The sequence below is a fragment of the Megascapheus bottae genome, chromosome 15, assembly GCF_031878675.1.
Source record: "Megascapheus bottae isolate mThoBot1 chromosome 15, mThoBot2.hap1, whole genome shotgun sequence".
In the NCBI taxonomy this organism is placed as follows: Eukaryota; Metazoa; Chordata; class Mammalia; order Rodentia; family Geomyidae; genus Megascapheus; species Megascapheus bottae.
The window spans coordinates 22879197-22901903 of NC_143523.1; the positions used below are offsets into that span (position 1 = coordinate 22879197).

The 22707-nt window shown below is 41.3% G+C and overlaps 2 protein-coding genes across 5 annotated transcripts in view; both read left to right on the forward strand.

The window, feature by feature from the left end:
* Positions 1-18850, forward strand: part of Chuk (component of inhibitor of nuclear factor kappa B kinase complex) — a 39525-nt gene extending 20675 nt beyond the window's left edge. Inside the window, exons 12-21 of one of the 4 annotated variants that reach the window (XR_016537809.1) lie at positions 201-324; positions 831-982; positions 4968-5029; positions 5944-6053; positions 7488-7537; positions 10161-10257; positions 10864-11011; positions 12603-12736; positions 13567-13803; positions 16201-16288. Coding sequence is in view for 3 of the 4 variants with exons in the window: in XM_090346079.1 (XP_090202205.1) it covers positions 201-324; positions 831-982; positions 4968-5029; positions 5944-6053; positions 7488-7537; positions 10161-10257; positions 10864-11011; positions 12603-12736; positions 16201-16300; positions 17694-17723 (1007 nt within the window). In the remaining variant the exon portion in view is untranslated. Of the gene's footprint in view, positions 1-200; positions 325-830; positions 983-4967; positions 5030-5943; positions 6054-7487; positions 7538-10160; positions 10258-10863; positions 11012-12602; positions 12737-13566; positions 13804-16200; positions 16301-17693 lie in introns of those variants that run through there. The other 3 variants (XM_090346079.1, XM_090346080.1, XM_090346081.1) reach the window with 3 other exon arrangements.
* A 3333-nt stretch (positions 18851-22183) lies between these two features.
* The window catches only part of Erlin1 (ER lipid raft associated 1), a 35072-nt gene continuing 34548 nt past the window's right edge, over positions 22184-22707 (forward strand). Inside the window, exons 1-2 of the mRNA XM_090346082.1 lie at positions 22184-22241; positions 22577-22700. Coding sequence (XP_090202208.1) covers positions 22588-22700 — 113 coding nt within the window. The 5' untranslated portion in view covers positions 22184-22241; positions 22577-22587. The remainder of the gene's footprint in view (positions 22242-22576; positions 22701-22707) is intronic.

Below are 22707 nucleotides of genomic sequence, written 5' to 3' on the forward strand. Positions count from 1 at the left end.
AGATATGTGTGTATATACATATTCTTAACCTCGCCAGATTTGAAATGATGTGATTTACTTTCATTTGCCCTTATATCTGGAACAGGGCTTGTTCACTGCAGGTGTAAGTTCTTTATAACATCTATAACAGTGCTGTTTGGAAAGAAAATCACAGAGAATGAATTCTAAATCAGCCCCCCTTTTTCTCATCTTTCCTGTAGTACAAGATAGCAAAATACAACTTCCAATTGTACAGCTACGTAAAGTATGGGCTGAAGCAGTACACTATGTGTCTGGACTGAAAGAAGATTATAGCAGGCTCTTTCAGGGACAAAGAGCAGCAATGTGAGTGTATTCTGTTCTTCGTAAGCTTACAGTTACATGTGTTATGTATTGAAGAATTAATTTTCTCTGGTTAATATTGCATACCAAGCTGGGTGTGGTGGTACACATCTGTAATCCCACCACTCAGGAAGGAAAGGCAGTTGAATCATAAGTTGAAGGCTAGAGTAAGCTATATAGCAAATAGAAGGCCAGCAAGGTATTGTCTCAACAAAACAAGAATCAAAGGCTAGGAGTTTGTTCTAGTGGTAGAATGCTTGCCTAGCATGCACGAAGACCAGGGTTGGATTCCTCAGTACCACATACACAGAAAAGCCAGAAGAACCAAGAACCAGGAGCTGGAGATGTAGTTTAAAAGTAGAATATTTGCCTACCATGTATAAAGCCCTGGGTTTGATCCTCAGCATTTCCCCTTCCCCTCCAAAAAAATAGTTTTGAAATTTTGGCACTTTGTTTTAAATTTTTCACTATTTCTAAATGTTCATAATATTGTTTTGTTTATGCCACAGGTTAAGTCTTCTTAGATATAATGCTAACTTGACAAAAATGAAGAATACTTTGATATCAGCATCACAGCAACTGAAAGCTAAGTTGGAATTTTTTCACAAAAGCATTCAGCTTGACTTGGAGAGATACAGTGAGCAGATGACTTACGGAATATGTAAGTATCTGATTGTTGTGTATTTGTAAGGAACAGCTAGTCTCTTGAAGCCATCTGCTGTTCTTCTTACACCTAGTCATTTCTCACTTATATTCACTTTAGAACAGAGACAGAATATCTTAGATTATCATGATCTGTGTTTGCTTTAAACACATAGTTGAAGAACTTGTTACAATTGGATTAAAAAAGCTCTAGAAAAGCTAAATACAGAAGTATTTAAAATTTCATATTTAAAGTGGATATAAAATCTATATCCTATGACTTCTTTGTGCCATTACTGGGGCTTGAACAGCACAAGACCTAGGCCTGTTCTATACGGGGAATTTTTTGTTTTTTTGTTTTTTTGCATAGGCTGGTACTCTTACCACTTGAGCTATAACTCCCACTTCTAGCGTTTTGGCAATTAATTAGGGATAAGAGTCCGACCAACTTTCCTGCCTGGGATGGCTTTCAACTGTGATCCTCAGATCTCTACCTAAGTAGGATTACCTGTGTGAGCCACTAGTGCTCAACTCTGAAATGACTTCAGTGCTATGGTTATGTCCCCCAAAATGCATATGTTGAAATCTTTTCACCCAAGGATGAGATTAGTGCCTTTATTGGAAGATGTCTGAATGGGAATCCCTTCACTCCCTTTCGACATGTGACTTCACAGGATAGTCATCTATAAATCACAACGCAGCACTCACAAGCCACTAAGTCTACCAGTGCCTTGATGTTGGATTTCTCAACTTGTAAAACTGAGAAATAAGTGTCTGTTATTTATGTACCACCCAAATATGTTTTGTTTTGTTTTGTGCTGGAACCAGGGCTTGAACTTGACTTCATGTTCTTGCTCACCACTGGTATTTTAGGTATATGTCTTAAGCCACAACTCTAGTCTGGGTTATTATATTTATTTATTTATTTATTGTGGCCTGGGCATTGTCCCCATTTCTTCAGCTCAAGGCTGCCACCCTACCCCTTGAGCCACAGTACCACTTCTGGTTTTCTGGTGACTAATTGGAGATAAGAGTCCCACAGACTTTTTAGTGCCTGGGCTGTCTTTGAACCACGATCCTCAGATCTCAGCCTCCTGAGTAGCTAGGATTACAGGCATGAGCCACCGTGCCTGGCTTCTAGTCTGGCATTTTAATGGTTAATTGGAGATGCCTGGTCTCAAGGCATCTGAGGTTCTCTGGATTTGAATAAGTTGAATTATAGTCATGAGCCAGCACCAAACTTAGTATGGTAATTTTTTTGTTGTTGGTTAATATAGCAGCTCAAATGGACTAACACAACCAGCTGAATCTTAAATTACTTACATTTTATTAAGAACTAGATAATTCTAAGGTTGCTTCCAAAGCACCTGCTATGAAATTCTGAATTGGGGCAGGGGCTTGAACTCAGAGCCTGGGTGCTGTCCCTAAGCTTTTTCTGCTTAAGATTTCTGTTCAGCCACTTAAGCCACAGCTCAACTTCCAACTTTTGGTTGGTTAATTGGAGATAAGAATCTCATAGACTTCCTTGCCCACACTGGATTTGAGCCTCAATCCTCAGATCTCAGCCTCCTGAGTAGCTAAGATTCTAGGTGTAAACCAACTTATTTTTTGAATTGTATAGTCTCCAGGTTTTCAGTATTTTACTCCTACCTTATCTTCCTTCAAACTTAGTAATAAAGTATGGAGAATAAGTATACCTGTAATCCCAGCTATGCTGGAAGCATAGATAAGATTTTAGTCTGAGATTTACCAACTAAAGCAGAAAGGGCTGAAGACGTGGCTAAGTGGTAGGTAGTAGGTTGTAAGTTCAAACTCCACAATACAAAGAAAGCTTTTTTCAAATAAGCTTTAAAGATTACTCACCAACATTTCATGCAAAAAATACTTTTTAGGAAACTAGTATTGTTTGTACATCTATCCTGAGGAAGATATGTTTATTAGAATAAATGTAAAGTGTTCAGTTAGGTGAATAAATTTACTCTCCAGAGATGTTTCTTTGTTATTTCTTATAAAAGAGTGAGAACTATGTAGGAGCATGGCATACACATATAAAAGCCTGAAAGATAGAGATTGGGAGAATTGCATTTGAGGCAGGCCCAAGCAAAAAGTTAGCTAGATTCTTCCTCAACAAACAGGAGAAGCATGGTGATATGTGTCTGATCCCAGCCACACAGGCATAGGTAAAAGGGTTTTGGTCCAAGACTTGCCCAGGCAAAAAGTGTGAGAGCTTCTCTGAAAAATAAAGAAAAAAGATGAGGATGTAAGCAATGTGGTAGAGCATCAGCTTAGCAAACTCAAGACCATTAGTTCAAAACCTAGTACTGCCCCCAAAGGAAAAAAAAACAGCCAATCTGTATATGCTTATGTTAAAAGATTAGTGCACTCTTTTATTGGCAGTGATAGCTTATGTTATAGATTGTCTTCTTATAAGGAGACAGAAGATAGATAGATAGATAGATAGATAGATAGATACATACATACATACATACATACATACATACATACATACATACGTACATACATACATAATTTAGGGTAGAGGATAGCAGAAGAGAGCCTTTTTTATATCCTTTTATAGTGTTTAGAATTTCAAATTTCAAAACATGTTTGTATATTATTATTTTGTTGTTGGTGATGGTCATGGGGCTTGAACTCTTGGTCATGGGGCCTGAACTCTGGGCCTGGGCGCTGTCCCTGGGCTCTTCAGCTGAAGGCTATCATCCTGCCCCTGGGCCTGGGCATTGTCCCTGAGCTCCTCAGCTCTAGGCTATTGCCCTACCACGTGAGCCAGAGCCCTATTTCCCCTTTTCTAGTGATTAATTGGAGATAAGAGTCTCAATGTTCTTTAGTGCCCAGGCTGGCTTGGAACTTTGATTCTCAGATCTCAGCCTCCTGAGTAGCTAGGATTATAACCATGAGCCATCATGCCAGACTGTTTATTAATTTTTTAATAAACTTCTGTAACAAAATGCCATAAACAAACACAATGCTATAAACTGGGAGACTTAAAACAACAGAAATAAGCCAGGAGCAGTGGCTCACGCCTATAATCCTAGCTACTCAGGAGGCTGAGATCTGAGGATCAAGGTTCAAAGCCAGCTCAGGCACAAAAAGACCTGAGCCTTTTATCTGCATTTAGCCTCCAGAAAACGAGAAGTGGGGCTTAGTTCTCCGGATAGAGCAATAGCCTTGAGCTGAATTACTCAGGGATAGTGCCCAGACCCAGGGGTAGGGCAATAGCCTTGAGCTGAAGAGCTCAGGGATAGCACCCAGGCTGAGTTCAAGCCCCATGACCAAGACCCCCCCCCCTGCAAAAACAACAACACCCCCCTAAAAAATATATTGCCTCATAATTCTTAAGGCTAAGGCAGCCTACAGGGAAGAATCCTTTGCTTCTTCCTAGCTCCCTGAGATTGCCAGCAATCCTTGCTGTCCTTGTCCTTGGCTTCCAGCTGCAGCTTTTTAGTCTGTGCCTTGCTGCCACATGACATTCTTACCTATATGTTTGTATCCCTGTGCTGCTTCTTCACTGGTCAGTGGATTAAGGACCCAGCCTAATCCAGTGTGAATATATCGTTAGCCAATTACATTTGTAATGATCCTAATTCCAATAAGGTCACATTCTAAGGGGGTTAAGACTAATATATTTGGGTGTGGGGGTGTATCCTTCAGTTCATACCAAATTAAGGAAAGGAAGTAGGTAGGCTAATATTAAAAGATATAGCTAGCTGGGCACCAGTGGCTCATACCTGTAATCCTAGCTACTCAGGAGGCTGAGATGTGATGATCTTGGTTCAGAGCCAGCCTGGGCACAAAAGTCCATGAGACTCTTACATCCAATTAACCACCAGAAAACCGGAAGTGACACTATGGCTCAAAGTAGTAGAGCTGAAGAGCTCAGGGACAGGCCCCACGCTCAGAATTCAAGCCTCACAACTGACCAAAACAACAAAAAACAACAAAGCTATAGCTATTTAAGTTAACCAGATTAAACTTTCTTTTAGCTTCAGAAAAGATGCTAAAAGCATGGAAAGAAATGGAAGAAAAGGCCATCCACTATGCTGAGGTAAAATCACTGAGCCAATTCTGTATACTTAAAAACTTTTGATACCTTCCTTATAAGCTTCTTTTGATTTTGTCATTTTTAAAGAATATTTGTTATAGTCAGGCACGGTGGCTTATGCCTGTAACCCTAGCTACTCAGGAGGCTGAGATCTGAGGATCAAGGTTCAGAGCCAACCCGGACATAAAAGGACCTCAGTTAACCTCTAGAAAATGGGAAGTGTGACTTGGCTCAAGGTAGGGCGGTAGCCTTGAGCTGACGAGCTCAGGGAGACTGCCCAGGCTGAGTTCAAGCCCCATGACCTCTCCCTCCCCCCCCCCCCAAATTGTCATATCATTCCTAAATGAAACAAGTATATGTTAGATGCTTTATGAATACAGAAAATAGTGGATAAAAACAAAAGGCTTGGCCAATATAATTTTGAGAGGGAAAGAAAGTATGACTGATAATTATGAGAACACATCAGATACAATCTGGGACAGTTGGTTGCACATTGTCATCCACTTGAAACTGTCCCAATTTATACCTGATGTGTTCCCATAATTATTAGTCATAACTTTCTTTCCCTCTCAATTATACTGGCTTAGCAGTACATTATATGGTCTTCTAAGATGTACAACATTTTCTAGGTAGCAGATTCCTTACTTACCTGTGTGACCAGCAAGATCCTCTACCATTGATCTACCTGGTGCCAGAACCCATTAATTGGGGTGGGAGGGAGAGGGAGTGGAATGATAATACCGCTGAATTCTAGTGATCAGGGACTTAGGGAGAAAGATGGCAAGTTCAGGACCAACCTGGACAGTCTAATAAAACTCTGCCTTAAGCAACCAATTCAACAGTCATGAATGTAAGTTTTGTTTTGTATTGTATTGTGGCAAGCCTATCATGTCTTTTGCATCATCATCACATTTTAGGTTGGTGTCATTGGATACCTTGAAGATCAGATTATGTCTTTGCACACTGAAATCATGGAGCTCCAGAAGAGTCCTTATGGAAGACGCCAGGGAGATCTGATGGAATCTCTGTAAGGGTGTACTTGTGTTTTTTGTCTTTGTAGTATGTTCTTTCTGCTTATGCTAGGTAGGTTAAGCCTCTGTGTGGTCATTATGTATACTTTTCTTTTCTCCATATATACTTGCATCGTATTTTTTTTTTTTTGCCAGTCCTGGGCTTGAGCTCAGGGCCTGAGCACTGTCCTTGGACTTTCTCAAGGCTAGAGCTCTACCACTTGAGCCTCAGCACCACTTCCGGCTTTTTTGTATGTATGTGGTACCGAGGAATCGAACCCCGGGTCTTCATGCATGCTAGGCAAGCACTTTAACCACTAGGCCAAACTCCCGGCCTGCATCATATTTTAAAAGGAAGCTATTTCTTGTTCTTTTTCTCTCCTTTTTGGTCAGTTGTAAAACTTTAACTCAGTGTTTAGGCGCTGTCCTTGAGCTTATTTGCTCAAGGCTATCTCTCTACCGCTTGGAGCTACAGTGCCACATCTGGTTTTCAGGTGATTAATTGGGGGATAAGAATCTCATTGATGTTCCTAATTTAGTTGGCTTTGAACTTTGATCCTCAGATCTCAGCTTCCTGAGCAGTTGGGACTTGAACTCTGGGCCTGGGCGCTATCCAGACTTAATTGCCTTACTCCAAGTGACATGCTATTTTCTTTCTTACTATACTTCAGATCCACTTAAGTGCTCTAATAATCCTAACTTTCTGAGTGTCTGGATTAGAAATTTCAGATTATGTGTAATCATAAGCCATATTTTTTTTGCCTATGTAAGTGTTTCTGGGGGCCAGGAGTTTGGCTTAGTGGTAGAGCGCCTGCCTAGCATGCATAAGGACCTGGGTTTGATTCCTCGATACCACATACATAGAAAAAGCCAGTAGTGGTGCTGTGGCTAAAGTAGTAGAGCCTTGAGAAAGCCCAAGGACAATGCCCAGGCCCTGAGTTCAAGCCCCAGGATTGGCAAAAAAAAATAATAGTGTTTCTGGCTCAAGGATGTTGTGTTTATAGTGAAAAATCGGAGTAGATGTGAAATATGCTAGCTTTCAGATTTTAAGAACTCATAACCAGGCACTGGTGGCTTACACCTGTAATCCTGGTTACTCAGCATCGGGGTTCAAAGCCAGCCCAGGGAATGAAAGTCCTTAGACTCTTACTCCAATTAACCACCAGAAAACTGAAAGTAGTGCTGTGGCTCTAGTGGTATAACGCTAGCCTTGAGCCAAAGAGTTCAGGAACAGTGCCCAAGCCCAGAGTTCAAGCCCCACAACCGACCAAAAAAAAAAAAAACTTGTCCTTGATTATTACTCAAAAAATGCTGTGTAAACTATCCATTGGCAACTAGTATGTACTTTTAAAATGAGATCATTATTCAAGTAGTAGCATTTTTTTGTTTCAAGTTGTGGATTATTAGTATCAAATTACCTTCATATTCAGAAAGCTGTTTTCTCTTTTCAGGGAACAGCGTGCCATTGATCTATATAAACAGCTAAAGCACAGACCCGCAGGTAAGACATTTCTATCACAGTATTTGAAGACATTTTTGGGGGGGAGGGGGCCAGTCATAGAGCTGCTCTCAGGGCCTGGCACTGCCCTTGGATTTTTCTTAAGGCCAGAGCTCTACCACTTGGCCACAGCACCACTTCTGGCTTTTTTCTTTTTTTTTGTGGGTCATGAGGCTTGAACTTGGCTTGGGTGCTGTCCCTGAGCTCTTCAGCTCAAGGCTACCACCCTTTCCCTGGGCCTGGGTGTTGTTTTTGAGTTCTTCTGCTCAAGGCTACTGCCCTACCCTGCAGCTAAGCCCCACTTCCCATTTTCTAGAGGTTAATTGGAGATAAGAGTTTCAGGTCCTTTTGTGCTGGGCTGGCTTTGAACCTTGATCCTCAGATCTCAGCCTCTTGAGAAGCTAGGATTACAGGGGTGAGCCACCACGCCTGTGAGCTGGCACTTCTAGCTTTTTTCTATGTATATGGTACCAAGGAATTGAACCCTGGTCTTAGTGCATGCTAGGCAAGCCCTCTACCACTAGGCCAAACTCCTAGCCCATTGAAGATGCTTTAAGAAATTATCACTGGATTGTAAAACTTTGGGGATTTTAAATTAATATACATTTAAATAGCAGAATAAATTCCTGTTTTGGTATTGTCATTTAGAAATTTACGTTTTAATAGATGTACATTTATGACAACTTAAGATATTAGAAATGTAAAATAATAAGGAAATAGAAGTAGAAAAAATTTAGGAAGAGTGAAAAGGAGTAGAGGAGAAAATAGGAACTAAAAAACCAGGAAGAAATGAGTGGATTGAAAAGAAAAACTAAATCTATTTAAAACTAGAAAGGTTGGAAAGGATTTGGGGCATGGTTTCAGGTATGGAATGGTAAAAGGGAAAGGCCATGTTCTAAGCAGAAAAAGGTTTTCTTGAAATATGCCTTTGCCATGCACCAGTGGCTCATGCCTGTAATCCTTGCTATGGAGGCTGAGATCTGAGGATCCAGGTTTGAAGACAGCCTAAGCAGAAAAGTCTGAGATTCTTCTCTCCACTTAACTGCCCAAAAAGCTGTGAGTGGAGCTGTGGTTCAAGTGGTAGAATGCTAGCTTTGATTGAGCTCAGGGGCAGTGCCTAGGCCCTGAGTTCAAGCCCCAGGACTGTTAGAAAAAAATAATGTATTTGTTCTAAAGTGTTACAGGAAAAATAAAATGCTGTAGGATCTGATGTATATAAATTGTGAAAAGACATTTCATACATTAATATTCATAAATGTGTACAAATTAATATGTACATGATGTTACATTTTAAAAGCACCCAACTTTGGGAATCTGGGATAGTTAGAAGTGGTATTCTGCAGAAAGTGAGATGAGCTTTAACAGTGGCCAACTTAAAGTAGGGAACATGTAATAGTATACAAAGACATGGATATGCAGTACTTAGTATTTTGAGGAAATGTGATGTGACTAGAATGTCATGTTACACAAGATAGGTGTGACTGATCAGTTATATCATACCTGTTATGTCATGGTTAAAGACTTCAGATTTTATCATGGTGATAGAGAAAAGCCCCAAAAAGTTATAGTCCGGAATGTCATAATTAAACTATATGCCAGCTACTTGAGAGGCTAGGATTGCAGTTGGAAGTTAGCCTGACCATACACACAAAATCCTTCTCAACCAATGTTTGGACATGGTTTTGCAAGCTTGTCATGCGAACTACAATAGTTTTTCAGTCCTAGTTGCCTTAAGATGAAGTTTCAGGGTCTCTATGGTCCCTTTATTAGTATATCAGATTTGATTTAAGTTTATCATTTTTTTTTCAAAGTTTTATGGGCTGTACACAGATAAACATAAAATTCCAAGTAACCTAGTTGGAACAAGCGTCTCCTTTCTTTTTTGGGGGGAGGGGAGAGTAAGGGGAGTTGTGGGGCTTGAACTCAGGGTTTGGGTCCTGTCCTTGAGCTCTTTTGCTCAAAGCTATTGCTCTACCACTTTGAGTCATAGTTCTACTTCCTCTTTTTGAGTGGTTAATTGGAGATAAGACTCTCACAGGGACTTTTCTACCCAGTCTGGCTTCAAATCATAATCCTTATATCTCAGCCTCCTAAGTAGCTAGGATTATAGGCAGGCTCATGCCTATAGTTGTGGGTTTTATTTATTTAGTCAATTCTGGGGCTTGAACTCAGGCTTTGAGTGCTGTCCTTGGGCTTTCTCAAGGCTAGAGCTTCGCCACTTGAGCCACAGCACCATTTCCACTTTTCTATGTATATGTGGTACTGAGGAATCGAACCCCAGTCTTTGTGCATGCTAGGCACGCACTCTACCACTAGGCCAAACTCCCCACCCTAGTTGTAGGGTTTTTTTGTTTGTTTGTTTGTTTTTGCCAGTCCTGGGCTTGAGCTCAGGGCCTGAGCACTGTCCTTGGACTTTCTCAAGGCTAGAGCTCTACCGCTTAAGCCTCAGCACCACTTCCAGCGTTTTTCTATGTATGTGGTATGGAGAAATTGAACCCGGGTCTTTGTGCATGCTAGGCAAGCACTGTACCACTAGGCCAAACTCTTGGCCCCCCTAGTTGTAGGTTTTTAAGAGTCTGAAGTTTTTGTTTGGAAAGTTATACCCACTCACTGAAGTCTTTCATAGATCACTCCTACAGTGACAGCACAGAGATGGTGAAGATCATTGTGCATACTGTACAGAGTCAAGACCGCGTTCTCAAGGAGCTGTTTGGCCATCTGAGGTAGAAAAATTGCCTTATTTCTTCCTAAAAAGCCAAGACATTTTTATCATGTTCCCTTCAAAATACAGTACCCATCTTTGGTAAATATATTAGATTCACAAAGTATTCTAGTGGTACCTTGGGTAGCTTGACCACAACTGGATATATTATATACATTCTTTTTTTTTTTCTTTGGGTCTTGGGGCTTGAACTCTGGGCCTGGGCACTATCCCTGAGTTCTTCAGCTCAAGACTACCGCACTATCCCTGGGTGTGGGGGTTGTCTGTGAATTCTTCAGCTCAAGGCTACCACCCTACTCTTGAGTCAAGCTCCACTTGCGTTTTCTTGAGGTAAATTGGAGATAAGAGTCTCAGATTCTTTTGTGCCCAGGCATGGCTTTGAACCTTGATCCTCAGATCTCAGCCTCCTGAGTAGCTAGGATTACATGTGAGAGCTACCACCACACCTGGCTATATTATATGCATTCTATGTCCTATTATTATGCCTTGTTTTGGAAATCAGTGATTAAATGTGACACTGTCATTCATTTCTCAGCTGGGTTTGGGTATATGGAATATACAGTCTTGATGTATGTGGCAAGTGTCTGACACTGATTTAATCTTTTAGCAAGTTGTTGGGCTGTAAGCAGAAGATTATTGATCTACTCCCCCAAGTGGAAGTTGCCCTCAGCAGCATCAAAGAAGCTGACAATACTGTCATGTTTATGCAAGGAAAGAGGCAGAAAGAAATATGGCATCTCCTTAAAATTGCCTGTGTAAGTATTTATTAATGAATGTGACATTGAAGTGCTATTATTCTCTGCAAAAAGGAATTTCGTCAGCATGAGTTGAGTTCTCTTAAATATCTGCATATTGTGCTGGTTACTCCTCGTGTTACTTGCTTGTTGACTGACTAGCAGCAGAGATGCAGGAGTTTTGCATTAACCTTCCTTTTTTGTTGTTGGTGGTGGTGGTCACGAGGCTTGAACTCAGGACCTGGACACTGTCCCTAAGCTTCTTTTACTCAAGGTATTCTATCATTTTGAGCCACAGTACAAGTAGTTATAAATTGAAATAGTTAATTGGAGTTAAGTGTCCCATGGATTCTCCTGCCCAGTCTGGCTTTGAACCACAATCCTCAGAACTCAGCCTCCTGAGTAGCTATGATTACAGAAATAAACCACTGATGCCTGGCTCCTTTTTTCCTAGTCTTGGTGCTGGACCAGTGTGATCGGGATAAGTGTATCTGACTTCTTTTTTTTTGCCAATCCTGGGCCTGAACATTGTCCTTGGATTTTCTCAAGGCTAGAGCTCTACCACTTGAGCCTCAGTACCACTTCCAGCTTTTTTCTATGTATGTGGTACTGACGAATTGAACCTGGGTCTTCGTGCTTGCTAGGCAAGCACTCTACCCCTAGACCAAACTCCTGGCCCTGTATCTGACTTCTTAAGAAACCAACATTTGTTCAACTAGTTTTTGTTGTTGTTGTTTTGTCGTGGAAACTGAACTCTGGGAATGTGTTCTGTCCCAGAACTCTTCGGCTCAATGCTAGTGCTTTACCACTTGAGCTGCAGTACCACTTCTTAGTTTTTTAAGGTTTTGTTGCTCCTCCAACTAATGTTAGTATTACAGTAGTCAATACCAGGATTTTGTTGTTTTATTTGTGTGTGTTGTTGGTTCTGGGACTTGAATTAGGGGCTAGCTAAACACTGTCCCTGAGCTTCTTGTTTTTGTTTTTGGTTGGTCATGGGGCTTTAACTCTGGGCCTGAGCTCTGCCCCTGAGCTCTTCAGCTCAAAGCTACTGCCCTATCCCTTGAGACACAGCCCCACTTCCTGTTTTTTAATGATTAATTGGAGATAAGAGTCTCACAGTCTTTAGTGCCCAGGCTGGGTTTGAACTGCGATCCTCCTCCTCCTCGGATCTCAGCCTCCTCAGTAGCTAGGATTACAGGTGTGAGCCACTGTGCCTGGCTTAAACTTCTTTTCTTGATCAAGGCTAGTGCTCTGCTACTTGAGCCCAGAGCTCTACTTCCAGCTTTTCAAGTAGTTTTCATTATAGGTAAGTCTCAGGAACTTTCCTCCCTGGGATGCATCGAATCAGGAGCCTCAGATCGTGGCCTCCTGGGTAGTTAAGATTATAGGCGTGAGTGACTGGTACCTGGCAGAGAAGTCAGTACAGTTTTAGTCAAGGAAGAAGAGTCCAACAACATAACAGTAGTGGCATGTACTGGTGGGGATAATTTTATACAGAAATACTCTGGTTGTGCATATAAGTAGTGACAGAAGTATATTAAGAGTATGCTAAGCAATTGTGTGAATCCGCAGAGGTATTTTCCTGTAATTCTTTTTTCTTTTTTTCCTTCAGACACAGAGTTCTGCCCGCTCCCTTGTAGGATCCAGTCTAGAAGGTTCAGGAACCCCTCAGGCATCAGCATGGCTGCCCCCAACTTCAACAGAATGTGAACATCCTCTGTCATGTGTGGTAACTCCTCAAGATGGGTGGGTTCACTTTGTAACAACAGATAGTTTTCAGAGCTGTGGTAGGCCTGAGGCAATGAGGTGTGGTGTGTAAGGCAGTCTTCAGTGCTTTTGGACCTGGGTTGAGTCCCTGGTTACTGTCCTTTTGTAATGATCTTGGGCAGTTTATTTAACTTTTTTTTCAATGTTCTTGTTTTCCTTAAAATGTCTTACCAGAACTTCTGTGAAAGGTTTTGGGGTTTTTTTTTGTTTGTTTGTTTTTTGCCTATCCTAGGGCTTGTTCTAGGTGGAGCACTGTATCCCTTGAGCCACTTCTGGCTTTTTTGGAGATAAGAATCTCATAGAGTTTCCTGCCCAGGCTAGCTCTGAACTGTGATCCTCAGAGCTCAGCTTCCTGAGTAGCTAGGATTATATGTATGAGCCATCGGTGCCTGGCATCCATTTAATCTTATGAGAAACCATGCTATCTTTTTGCTTATTGCTTTACAGTCCTTGAATATTTGGTTTTGTTTGTTTGCCAGTCCTGGATTGAACTCTACTTGAGCACTGTTCTTGGGCTTTCTCAAGGCTAGGGTTCTACCACTTGAGCCACAGCATTACTTCCAACTTTTTCTATGTATGTGGTGCTGAGGAATTGACCCAGGTTTGCAAGGACTTTACCACTAGGCCACACTCCCGGCCCTTGATAACTTTTTAATAAATGAAATTTACTTTATTTTATCACTTAATGTTTCTAAAACAGATTTTTTTCAATTCTTTAAATGAGAACTCAAGTTTTGAAACCTGTTCTTTTAAATTAGTTCCTGCTCTTCTGCTAAAAGCTGAATGACTATCGTCTCTTATTTTCTCAGCATTAAGATGTGCCGCATCCAGAGCCAGTGGCTCTTTGCTAGCTTCTGTATTGTCGCTTTTCTCACAACTCATGGAGATCTCTGCAACACCAGCATTTCCTGGAAGCCCTGCCCATAATTAGTTTTGCAGAAGGGCAGCCATGTTACATCACTGCTCAGGAAGTCATGCAGTTGCATATTCTGTACTCTGCTTTTATGAGAGAAAAAGCACATGGCAGAAAGGCAAGCTGATATCAGGTATTTTATTTTTTAAAGAAAGCAAGTTCTAGAAGCTGTCTGGGGTCATTATTGATTTGGCCCAATGCAAAACATCTCCCAGGTGCAGCACAGGTCAATTAACTATAAAGACTTTAGGAAATATTAGAATTGAAGGAAGTAAAAACTGATATATTTTTAACTTCTTTTGGGTTAAAGACATTTAGATTTTGTTAAAGAATACAGTGTTAACTCTACAGGTTTGAGGTTACCTTTGTTCACAAAAACATCTCTGATTTTTAAACCATTCTCCAAGGCTCATGCCTATATTCCTAGGGTGTTGTTTTGTTTTGTGGTTTTTTTTTTTTTTTTGTGGGTCATGGGGCTTGAACTTGGCCTGGGCGCTGTCCCTAAGCTCTTCAGCTCTTCATCCTACCCTTGAGCCAAGCCCCACTTCCCATTTTCTGGAGCTTAATTGGAGATAAAGAGTCTCAGGTTCTTTTGTGCCTGGGCTGGCTTTGAACCTTGATTCTTGGATCTCAGCCACCTGAGAAGCTAGGATTACAGGCATGAGCCACGGTACCAGTCTTATTCCTAGTTGGGAATATTGTGGTTCCAGACTAGCTCAGACATACATGTTTGAGACTTCTTTTCAACCAGTAGTTGGGGCACTGTGGCATGTACATATCATCCCAGCTGTGTGGGAAGCTGAGATTAGGAGGATTGTGGTTCTAGGATAGTCTGGGCAGAAAAGTTTGTGGGACTTCATCTCAATGAAAAAAATCTGGGTATGGTGCATTCTAGTACAGTTCAAATATGCCCCCAGGTAGAAAGCAAGACTTGTCTCAAAAATAACCTGTCAAAAAAAAGGAAGGAGGCTTGGGGATGGGATCATAGCCTAGTGGTAGAGTGCTCACCTACCATGAATGAAGCCCCGGGTTTGATTCCTCGGTACTCCATACACAGAAAAAGCTGGAAGTGATGGTATGGCTCAAGTAGCAGAGCTCTAGCCTTAAGCAAAAAGTGTCCAAGGACACTGCCCAGGCTCTGAGTTCAAGCCCCTGGACTGGCAAAAATCTTTTTAAAGGGAAGGAGGTATGGTTCATTTGTAACATACCTTCCTATGGCAATCATAAGGTCCCAAGTTCATCAAACTCTAGTACTGCAAAAAAAAAAGAAAAAAAAAAAAGGTGTATCTAATCCTTTTTTTTTTTTGTCTGTTGTGGGGCTTGAATTTGAACTCAGGGCCTGGAAGCTGTCTCTGAATTTTTTTTGCTCAAAGCTGTTACTCTCTGACTTTTACCCAGTGCCACTTCTGGTTTTCTGGTGGTTAAATGGAGATAAGAATTCACAGACTTTGTTGCCCAGACTTTATTGATTTTGAACCACAGTTCTCAGATCTCAGTCTTCTGAGTAGGTAGGATTACAGGAATGAGCCACCAGCACCCATAACTATTAAGACTTAGAAACTGCTATCATCAAATTTTCCATCTATTGAATAAGAGCTGAATCACATTTAGTTATAAGTTACTCATCGCTGTCATCCATGGCCTAAAATTGACTTGGTAAAGGGTGATAATAAAGGTCATGTGGAAGAAGAAAGCATGAAGCTGGAAACTAGAATTAGGATCTTTTTTGTTTTTGTTTTGTTTTTGTGGTTTTGGTAGGTCATGGGGTTTGAACTCTGGGCCTGGGCACTATTCCTGAGTTCTTCAGCTCAAGGATACCACCCTACTCCTTGAATCACAGCCCCACTTCCTGTTTTCTAGTGGTTAATTGGAGATCAGAGTCTCACGGACTGTAGTGCCCGGGCTGGCTTTGAACTATGATCCTCAGATCTCAGCCTCCTGAGTAACTAGGATTACAGGCATGAGCCACCTCACCTAGCTCAGGATCATCTTTGAATACAAACATACAGGGATACTTCTTGGTTCTGGTTAGCTTGTCTGTCATATTGCTTTCTTTTTGCTAACCTCAGGAATTTGCTTGCTTGTTTTGCTTTTTATTGCAATAATCTGTAGTTTTCAACTAGGTTTTTGGGTTTTTTTGTTTCCTTTTTCTGGTTTCTGCTGAATAGATTTATTTGAATTTTCCCCCCTACACACAAAAATAGTCTTTCATCTGTCTGTGCCACAGAATCTTACCCCAGGTGGCATTTTCCAGGCAGGAGGAAGTTGCATGAAAGTGCCACCCCAGTTATAGATGAAAACAGGGAGTTACACTGAACTTCTTAAGAGTTGTACAGAAGGAGTAGCTTGAATGAAGTAGACTTCCCTTCTGGTTGTGACGGATGATGAAACTGAAGACTTGAGGAGTCAGCTGCTTTGGGCCCTTGGTTACATACAGGAAGGACAGTGATCATCCTGAGAAGACCAGAAAGTAGAGGAAATGCATATAACCCTTTGCTGAACATTAAAGATTTCTTTTTTCATCCTGTAGGGAGACTTCAGCACAAATGATAGAAGAAAATTTGAACTGTCTTGGTCATTTAAGTACAATTATTCGTGAAGTAAATGAGGAACAGAACTGTAGTATGATGGTAAGTATTATTGGGATATGGGTGTATATTTTAGATGTTGGATATGAAAGGTTTAAATCCTTATGGTAAATGTATCTAGCATTTGAGATGTGTATAGGGACTAGAAGAACTCAGAGGAAAAAGCATTTGAACCTCACATTCCTGCTTGTGTTACTCAGGACAATTACTAGGGTTATGTCATCACTAACATCAACAGTAGCATTTTTAGTCGAATGAAGATTTTTTTTTGCAATGAGACTAGTGGAATTTTTTTTTTTTTTTTTTTTTTTTGCCAGTCCTGGGCTTGAGCTCAGGGCCTGAGCACTGTCCTTGGGCTTTCCTCAAGGCTAGAGCTCTACCACTTGAGCCTCAGCACCACTTCCAGGTTTTTTTCTATGTACGTGGTACCGAGGAATTGAACCCGGGTCTTTGTGCATGCTAGGCAAGCACTCTACCACTAGGCCAAACTCCCAGCCATGATCTGTACCTTTTTGCTTGAGCAACCAGTTTTTTCCAACAAGATGGAAATTGTACTAGTAATTCAAATATAGTACCTATTGGGTATGAAGTAAATTATTTTAATAGAGTTGTAATTAATAAAAGTGCTTATAAGATTTGGTTATGATGAACTGTCAATTTGGGGAAATGACAATGAATTGTTTATTGCATTGACTTTTATTTCATTTAGTATCTGTGAACTTATATTTCCTCTTTCATTAAGAATAATCATTTGGCTGGCTGCTGGTAGCTCACAGCCTGAAATCTTAGTTACACAGGAGGCTGATTTGAGGATCACAGTTTTGAAAGCCTGATGGGACAGAAATGTCTGTGAGACTCCTACCTCCAGTTAACTAGCAAAAAGCCAGAAATGGAGCTCCAATGGTAGAAAAAGCTAAGGCCCTGAGTTCAAGCCCCAGTATGAGCACACATACAAAAGAATCTTTTTTGTTGTTGTTGTTGTTAAGTTGGGGGTTTTTGTTGTTTGCTTAGTTTTTTTTTGTTTTGTTTTTTATTTGTTTGTTTTTTGTTGGTTGTGGGGGCTTGAACTCTGGGCCTGGGAGCTGTCCCTGAGCTCTTCAGCTCAAGGCTACCACCCTATTTCTTGAGCCACAGTGCCATTTCTGATTTTCTAGTGGTTAATTGGAGTATCACGGATTGTAGTGCTCAGGCTGACTTTGAACAGAGATCCTCAGATTTCAGCCTCCTGAGTAGCTAGGATTACAGGAGTGAGTCCATGCCCGGCGTTTTTTTCAAGTTTTTATAAAGCTCTTTGAAAATATTTTTGAAATTGGTGGAAAATAAGGTAACAAGTAATTGTACTTTTATATTTTTGACTTTTCATCCTTTGGCTATAATATGTCCAGACATACAAAAACCTTACTTCTAATTATAACTCTTTCATGCCTGGTTTTAGAATCTGGATTGGAGTTGGTTAACAGAATGATTTGACACTTGTTCGAGGTCCTCAAACATATGGAAGTTATTGCTCCACATGTTGGAAACTTGCTTTTCTTCTATGAAACTATTCTTCATACACCAGTCAATGGAAGAATGGCTATGAGCAAAAACTATGCATGTTTTTATAAGCACAAACAGATAGGATATTAAGAACGTCAATGGAGTTAAGTATTTGGTTAACACTAGGGCTAGTTAGGAGCATCATCATGACCTGTTTGTTTTCCAGCTTCATAAAAGGCTACTTACATAACTGACAAAAAAATGCCTTTTAAAGCTTTTACTTTCAGACAATAAGGCTAATTGTAATATTGTATACAAACACAAAAACTTCACTGATATATATATTTTAAGTACCTGTGTTTCTGTGGAAGAGATTGCTCACAAGTAAAATTGTATTTCTTAAAAAATAAAACCTACCTCCTTGTGGTGCATTCAGCAAGTGCTCTTCCTGGCATTCTAAGGAGTCAGCTTAATTCTGTTTTTAATTTTACTGCACATTTGACTGTATAATAGATCATGTTGTGTGCTATATGTATATGTATTTAAGATGTACATTTAATAATATCAAAGAAAAGATGCCTGTTAATTTATAGTGTATTTGAAAGGTAATGTGTTTTTCTCTCATTTGTAAAAATGGGTCTGTTTAATCTTTCATGTCATGTTATACAAGTTTATAAAAGTCTTCATTCCCTTATCTTTAATTGTAATTTCAAAATCCAAGAATTTCTGAGAACAAGGCTTTAAAAGCTGAATGACAACACATCTGCTTCCAAATCAAATCTGAGCTGATAGTCACTGTATTTATCCCATCTAGTGTGAATATTCATTTGTTTTACTGTAGAAATATTAACATGTGTGATCACTGAGTGGGAGGTGCTGCCACAAAATCTTTTGGGGGACTAATGTTTTATGGTATATGCACTAAATTAATTACCAATCTGAAATCTGAAAATGTTATAATTCTGAAACATCTGGCCCTATGGGTTTCAGATAAAGATTGTGGATCTCTGTTTTTTCTTAAATAATTTAGAAGTTATTGTTTGTTTTAAAAATGTGAAATGCTTTTATATTCTAGTTTTTCACTTTGTATATTAAATGATTTTTAAAAATTCACATTTTGAATTTCTACTCATTATAAAAGCCAGCTTATAATACAAAAATTTAATATGGTTTAAAGAAATGTGAAGGGCTGTGCCGGGAGTTTGGCCTAGTGGTTAAAGTGCTTGCCTAGCATGCATGAAGACCCGGGTTCGATTCCTCGGTACCATATATAGAAAAAAGCCAGAAGTGGTGCTGAGGCTCAAGTGGTAGAGCTCTAGCCTTGAGAAAGTCCAAGGACAGTGCTCAGGCCCTGAGCTCAAGCCCAGGACTGGCAAAAAAAAAAAAAAAGAAGAAATGTGAAGGGCCATGAAGTAGAATTGGAACATAGAATAACATACCAGACTCCTCTTGTATTTTCGATAATAGTTAAAATAAGACGTATAGAAAAGTAAACAGTGGACAACTTCTTTACAATAAGTGTTTTCAAGTTTGAAACCTTGGTTGTCTTCTATCTTGCTTAATTATCAGGAATCATTGTTTCTCTAAAGATGGTAAGTCCATTCCTTCCAGGCAGTCTCTTGCTTCCCTGGTTCTAAAAAGCTTTGATCATAAACATTTATTGGGTAGTATCGCTCAGAAGATATTAAGCTAGATAGGAAGATCAGAACAATGAACACAGGCAGTACAATAAAAGTGCTTATCTGCAGGGGGGAGGGCAGGCATAATAGTGCACACCTGTAATCCCAACACTTGGAAGATGGAGGCAAAAGGATCTGGAATTTGAGGCCAGCCCAGAGTACAAAGCAAGTTCCAGTTTAGTCTGAGCCACATGACTCAAAAGAAAGAAAGCAAAAGGTGTTTCCTGGGAGTTGGAAGATTGTAAACCATTCACTTATTTTTCGGCCATCGTGCATTTTCTAAGCAATGTGGTAATTCATGAAAGATTTGCTACATATGAAATTCATGTTGGTGGGAGTGATGTCAGAGCAGCCTGAGTCCTGTCATGGACAAGTGAGTACTTAACTGGCTGCCAGCATGCCGATTCAGAAGGGCTTTATGAAGAGCATCCCAAGAATGGAGTAAGGGAAGGGGTACAAGGAGGGGTAGAAGGTACACTGTGCACTGATGGATGTTCCTGGTTGGAGGTAAGGGAGAGGTGTGGTAGGCTAGAACCAAATTTAGAAAGTGTAGAATGCAATTTTTTTTCTTCCAGTTCTGGCACTTGACCTCAGGGCCTGAGCACTGTCCCTGAACATTTTGTTGTAGGCTAGCACTCTACCACTTTAAGCCACAACTCTATTTCCAGCTTTTTTTGGTAATTAATTGGCATTAAGACTCTCACAACTACCCCAGTTGGCTCTAGATCATGATCCTTAGATCTCAACCTCCTGAGTAGCTAAAATTTGTCACGAGTTTGGCATTTGGCTTTGGAATGCCTTTTTCTGTCAATTGTGGAACCAGATGTCTCAAAGACAAAAATACTTTTCTTTAAAAATCATGCACTATGTGCATATATTGCTGATAATAAAAAGGGGAAAGGAAAGATATAGAAACAAAAGACATATAATGAGTGATTGTTGTCCTTAATGTACTATGTTATCTCTCATCTCTTTTGCTGTCCCTTGGTTATCTCATTGTTACAGTATCTCACTTTGTTATCTGATATATTGGATATATTTGTATTTGGTTATTTGAAATTGGATAGGGAAGGGGGGAAAACAAGATGAGGGGTGGGGGTGGGGGGAGGGAAATGGGGACCAAGACATGAGAAAGGGTATCAATGTATGTGAATTAATGCACCTTCTATCTGGCAAATATAATGTAACCCTTCTATTAATTATAATAAAATATATGAAAAAAATAACAAAAAAAGGGAAAAGGAAAGTAAGAGGGATGAATACAAGGGAAACGAAGATTATTGAGTAACTTGGGCAGAAAAGGTGTAAGCCTCAAAAGAATAGTGGTGAGGTCACAAGTGGACAAGATTGACTAAGATTGGAAGATTCTCTGATCTCCTGAGCAGGGAAATAATAGAAAAGTGGTGCTTTAGGATCAGTGAATCTGCAACAGGCAGAAAGTAGAGTTGGACTAGAGGCTGGGATGTGAAATGATTAGGAAATTGCAGGCCCAAGGTGACACTGGTAACAGCAGTGGCAATGAGAAGAGATAAGTACAGTCAATGCAGGTCTTCATTAAAGTCTTCCAGACCAATCTAGACACTCCTGTATCATTGTTTTTGTTGTTGTTTTTAATCTAGAAATGGGACCTGTCTGTTCCAGATAAATGACACTGCAAAGTTTAGCTATTTAAACTCAGAAAAAGCAACCAGGTGGTTGTGACTCACACCTGTGATCCTAGCTACTCAGGAGACAGATCTGAGGATCACTGAAGCCAGCTTGGAAAGTCACATGATTTTTTATCTCCGGTTAACTACTCAGAAAAAACTAGAAGTGACACTGTGTCTCAAGTGGCAGGGTGCTAGCCTTGAGCCAAAGAAGCTCAGGAAGAGGGCCCAGAACAAGTTCAAACCCTAGAACTGATTAAAAAAAAAAAGAAGAAGAAAAGAAAAGAAAACCCAAAAACCAACTACCAACTCCCCGAGTCAGCTGTATTGGTGGATATCTGTATCCCCAGTATTTAACAGGCTGAAGGAGAATAATGAATTTGAGGCCAGTGTGTGTGTATGTGTGTGTGTGTATTAGAATGAAGTCATTTGCTTCAGTCCACATTTTCTGGAAAATGAGTAACTTCAACCCCTGAAAAGTAATAGCTACTCAAATTTGGAGTAATTTCACTATGTACGCAAACAACAAAATGTGAGTGAATGGTGCAGTTAGATCGAATAGCTTTCTCTCATAAACTTGCCAGCACATTGCCAGTCACAAAGTCTGGCTGCTAACAAAGTGCAGTATCTGCCCCCACAGTGAAGCTCTGCATAAATACCGACGGGGCCGGGGAGTTGGTCTAGTGGCAGAGTGCTTGCCTGGCTTACAGGAAGGCCCAGGTTCGATTCCTTGGTACCAGATACATAGAAAAAGCAGGAAGTGGTGCTGTGGCTAAAGTGGTAGAGCACTAGGCCTTGAGAAAGTCCAAGGACAGGGCTCAGGCCCAGAGTTCAAGGCCTACTACTGGCAACAAAACAAAACAAAAACACGGTCAGGCTTGAGAAGAAAAGTCCCTCGTCTAAGCAGCTCTTTCCCTGTTTACTCCAGACAACCAATTTCTGGAGCAATCCCTCAATAGCACCTAGCTCTCACAGGTTTGCGCGATCCAGAGAACTGAGGAATTTTGCCCCGCGCGCTTCCCGTCTTGGGAACTGCGGGGTGGGAGGGGTGGGCAGTGCGTCACCATGCGTCCGCGCAGCCGCAGTGTTGCCCGAGTGGGCGGGGCCTGCGGGTGGCGGCGGTTGGCGCGACTCGGGAAGCGGCTGCACGTGCGGGCGGGGGTGATGCGTCACTGACCGGTGAGGCGCGGCGGAGGGCTCGGCCTCACCTCGGAACCCGAGGCTGGACCTCCTCCCGGAACCCGAGTCTGGACCCCCTCCTCAGTGCCTTTCCGCCAGGGGAGCGGCACTGAGGAGGGGAGGAGGGGGTGTCACGACGCTCGCCATGCCGGGACGGGCCGCCCGGGCGAAGGGCTAAGCGAGGGGCACCCGCGCCGCGCGGCGGGAAAATGAGGGGAGCGGGGCCCAGGAGTCCCCCAGGCCCGGCCTGCGCGGGGGCGCCAGAGGGAGCGGGTGCTGCCGGCGGGGGCGGCCCGTCCCTCTCGGGACTGAGAGTCCTCTCCGCCCTCACCCAGGAGGAACGAGGATGAATATGACTCAAGCGCGAGTCCTGGTGGCTGCCGTGGTGGGGCTGGTGGCGGTCCTCCTCTATGCCTCCATCCACAAGATCGAGGAAGGACACCTGGCCGTGTACTACAGGTGAGCC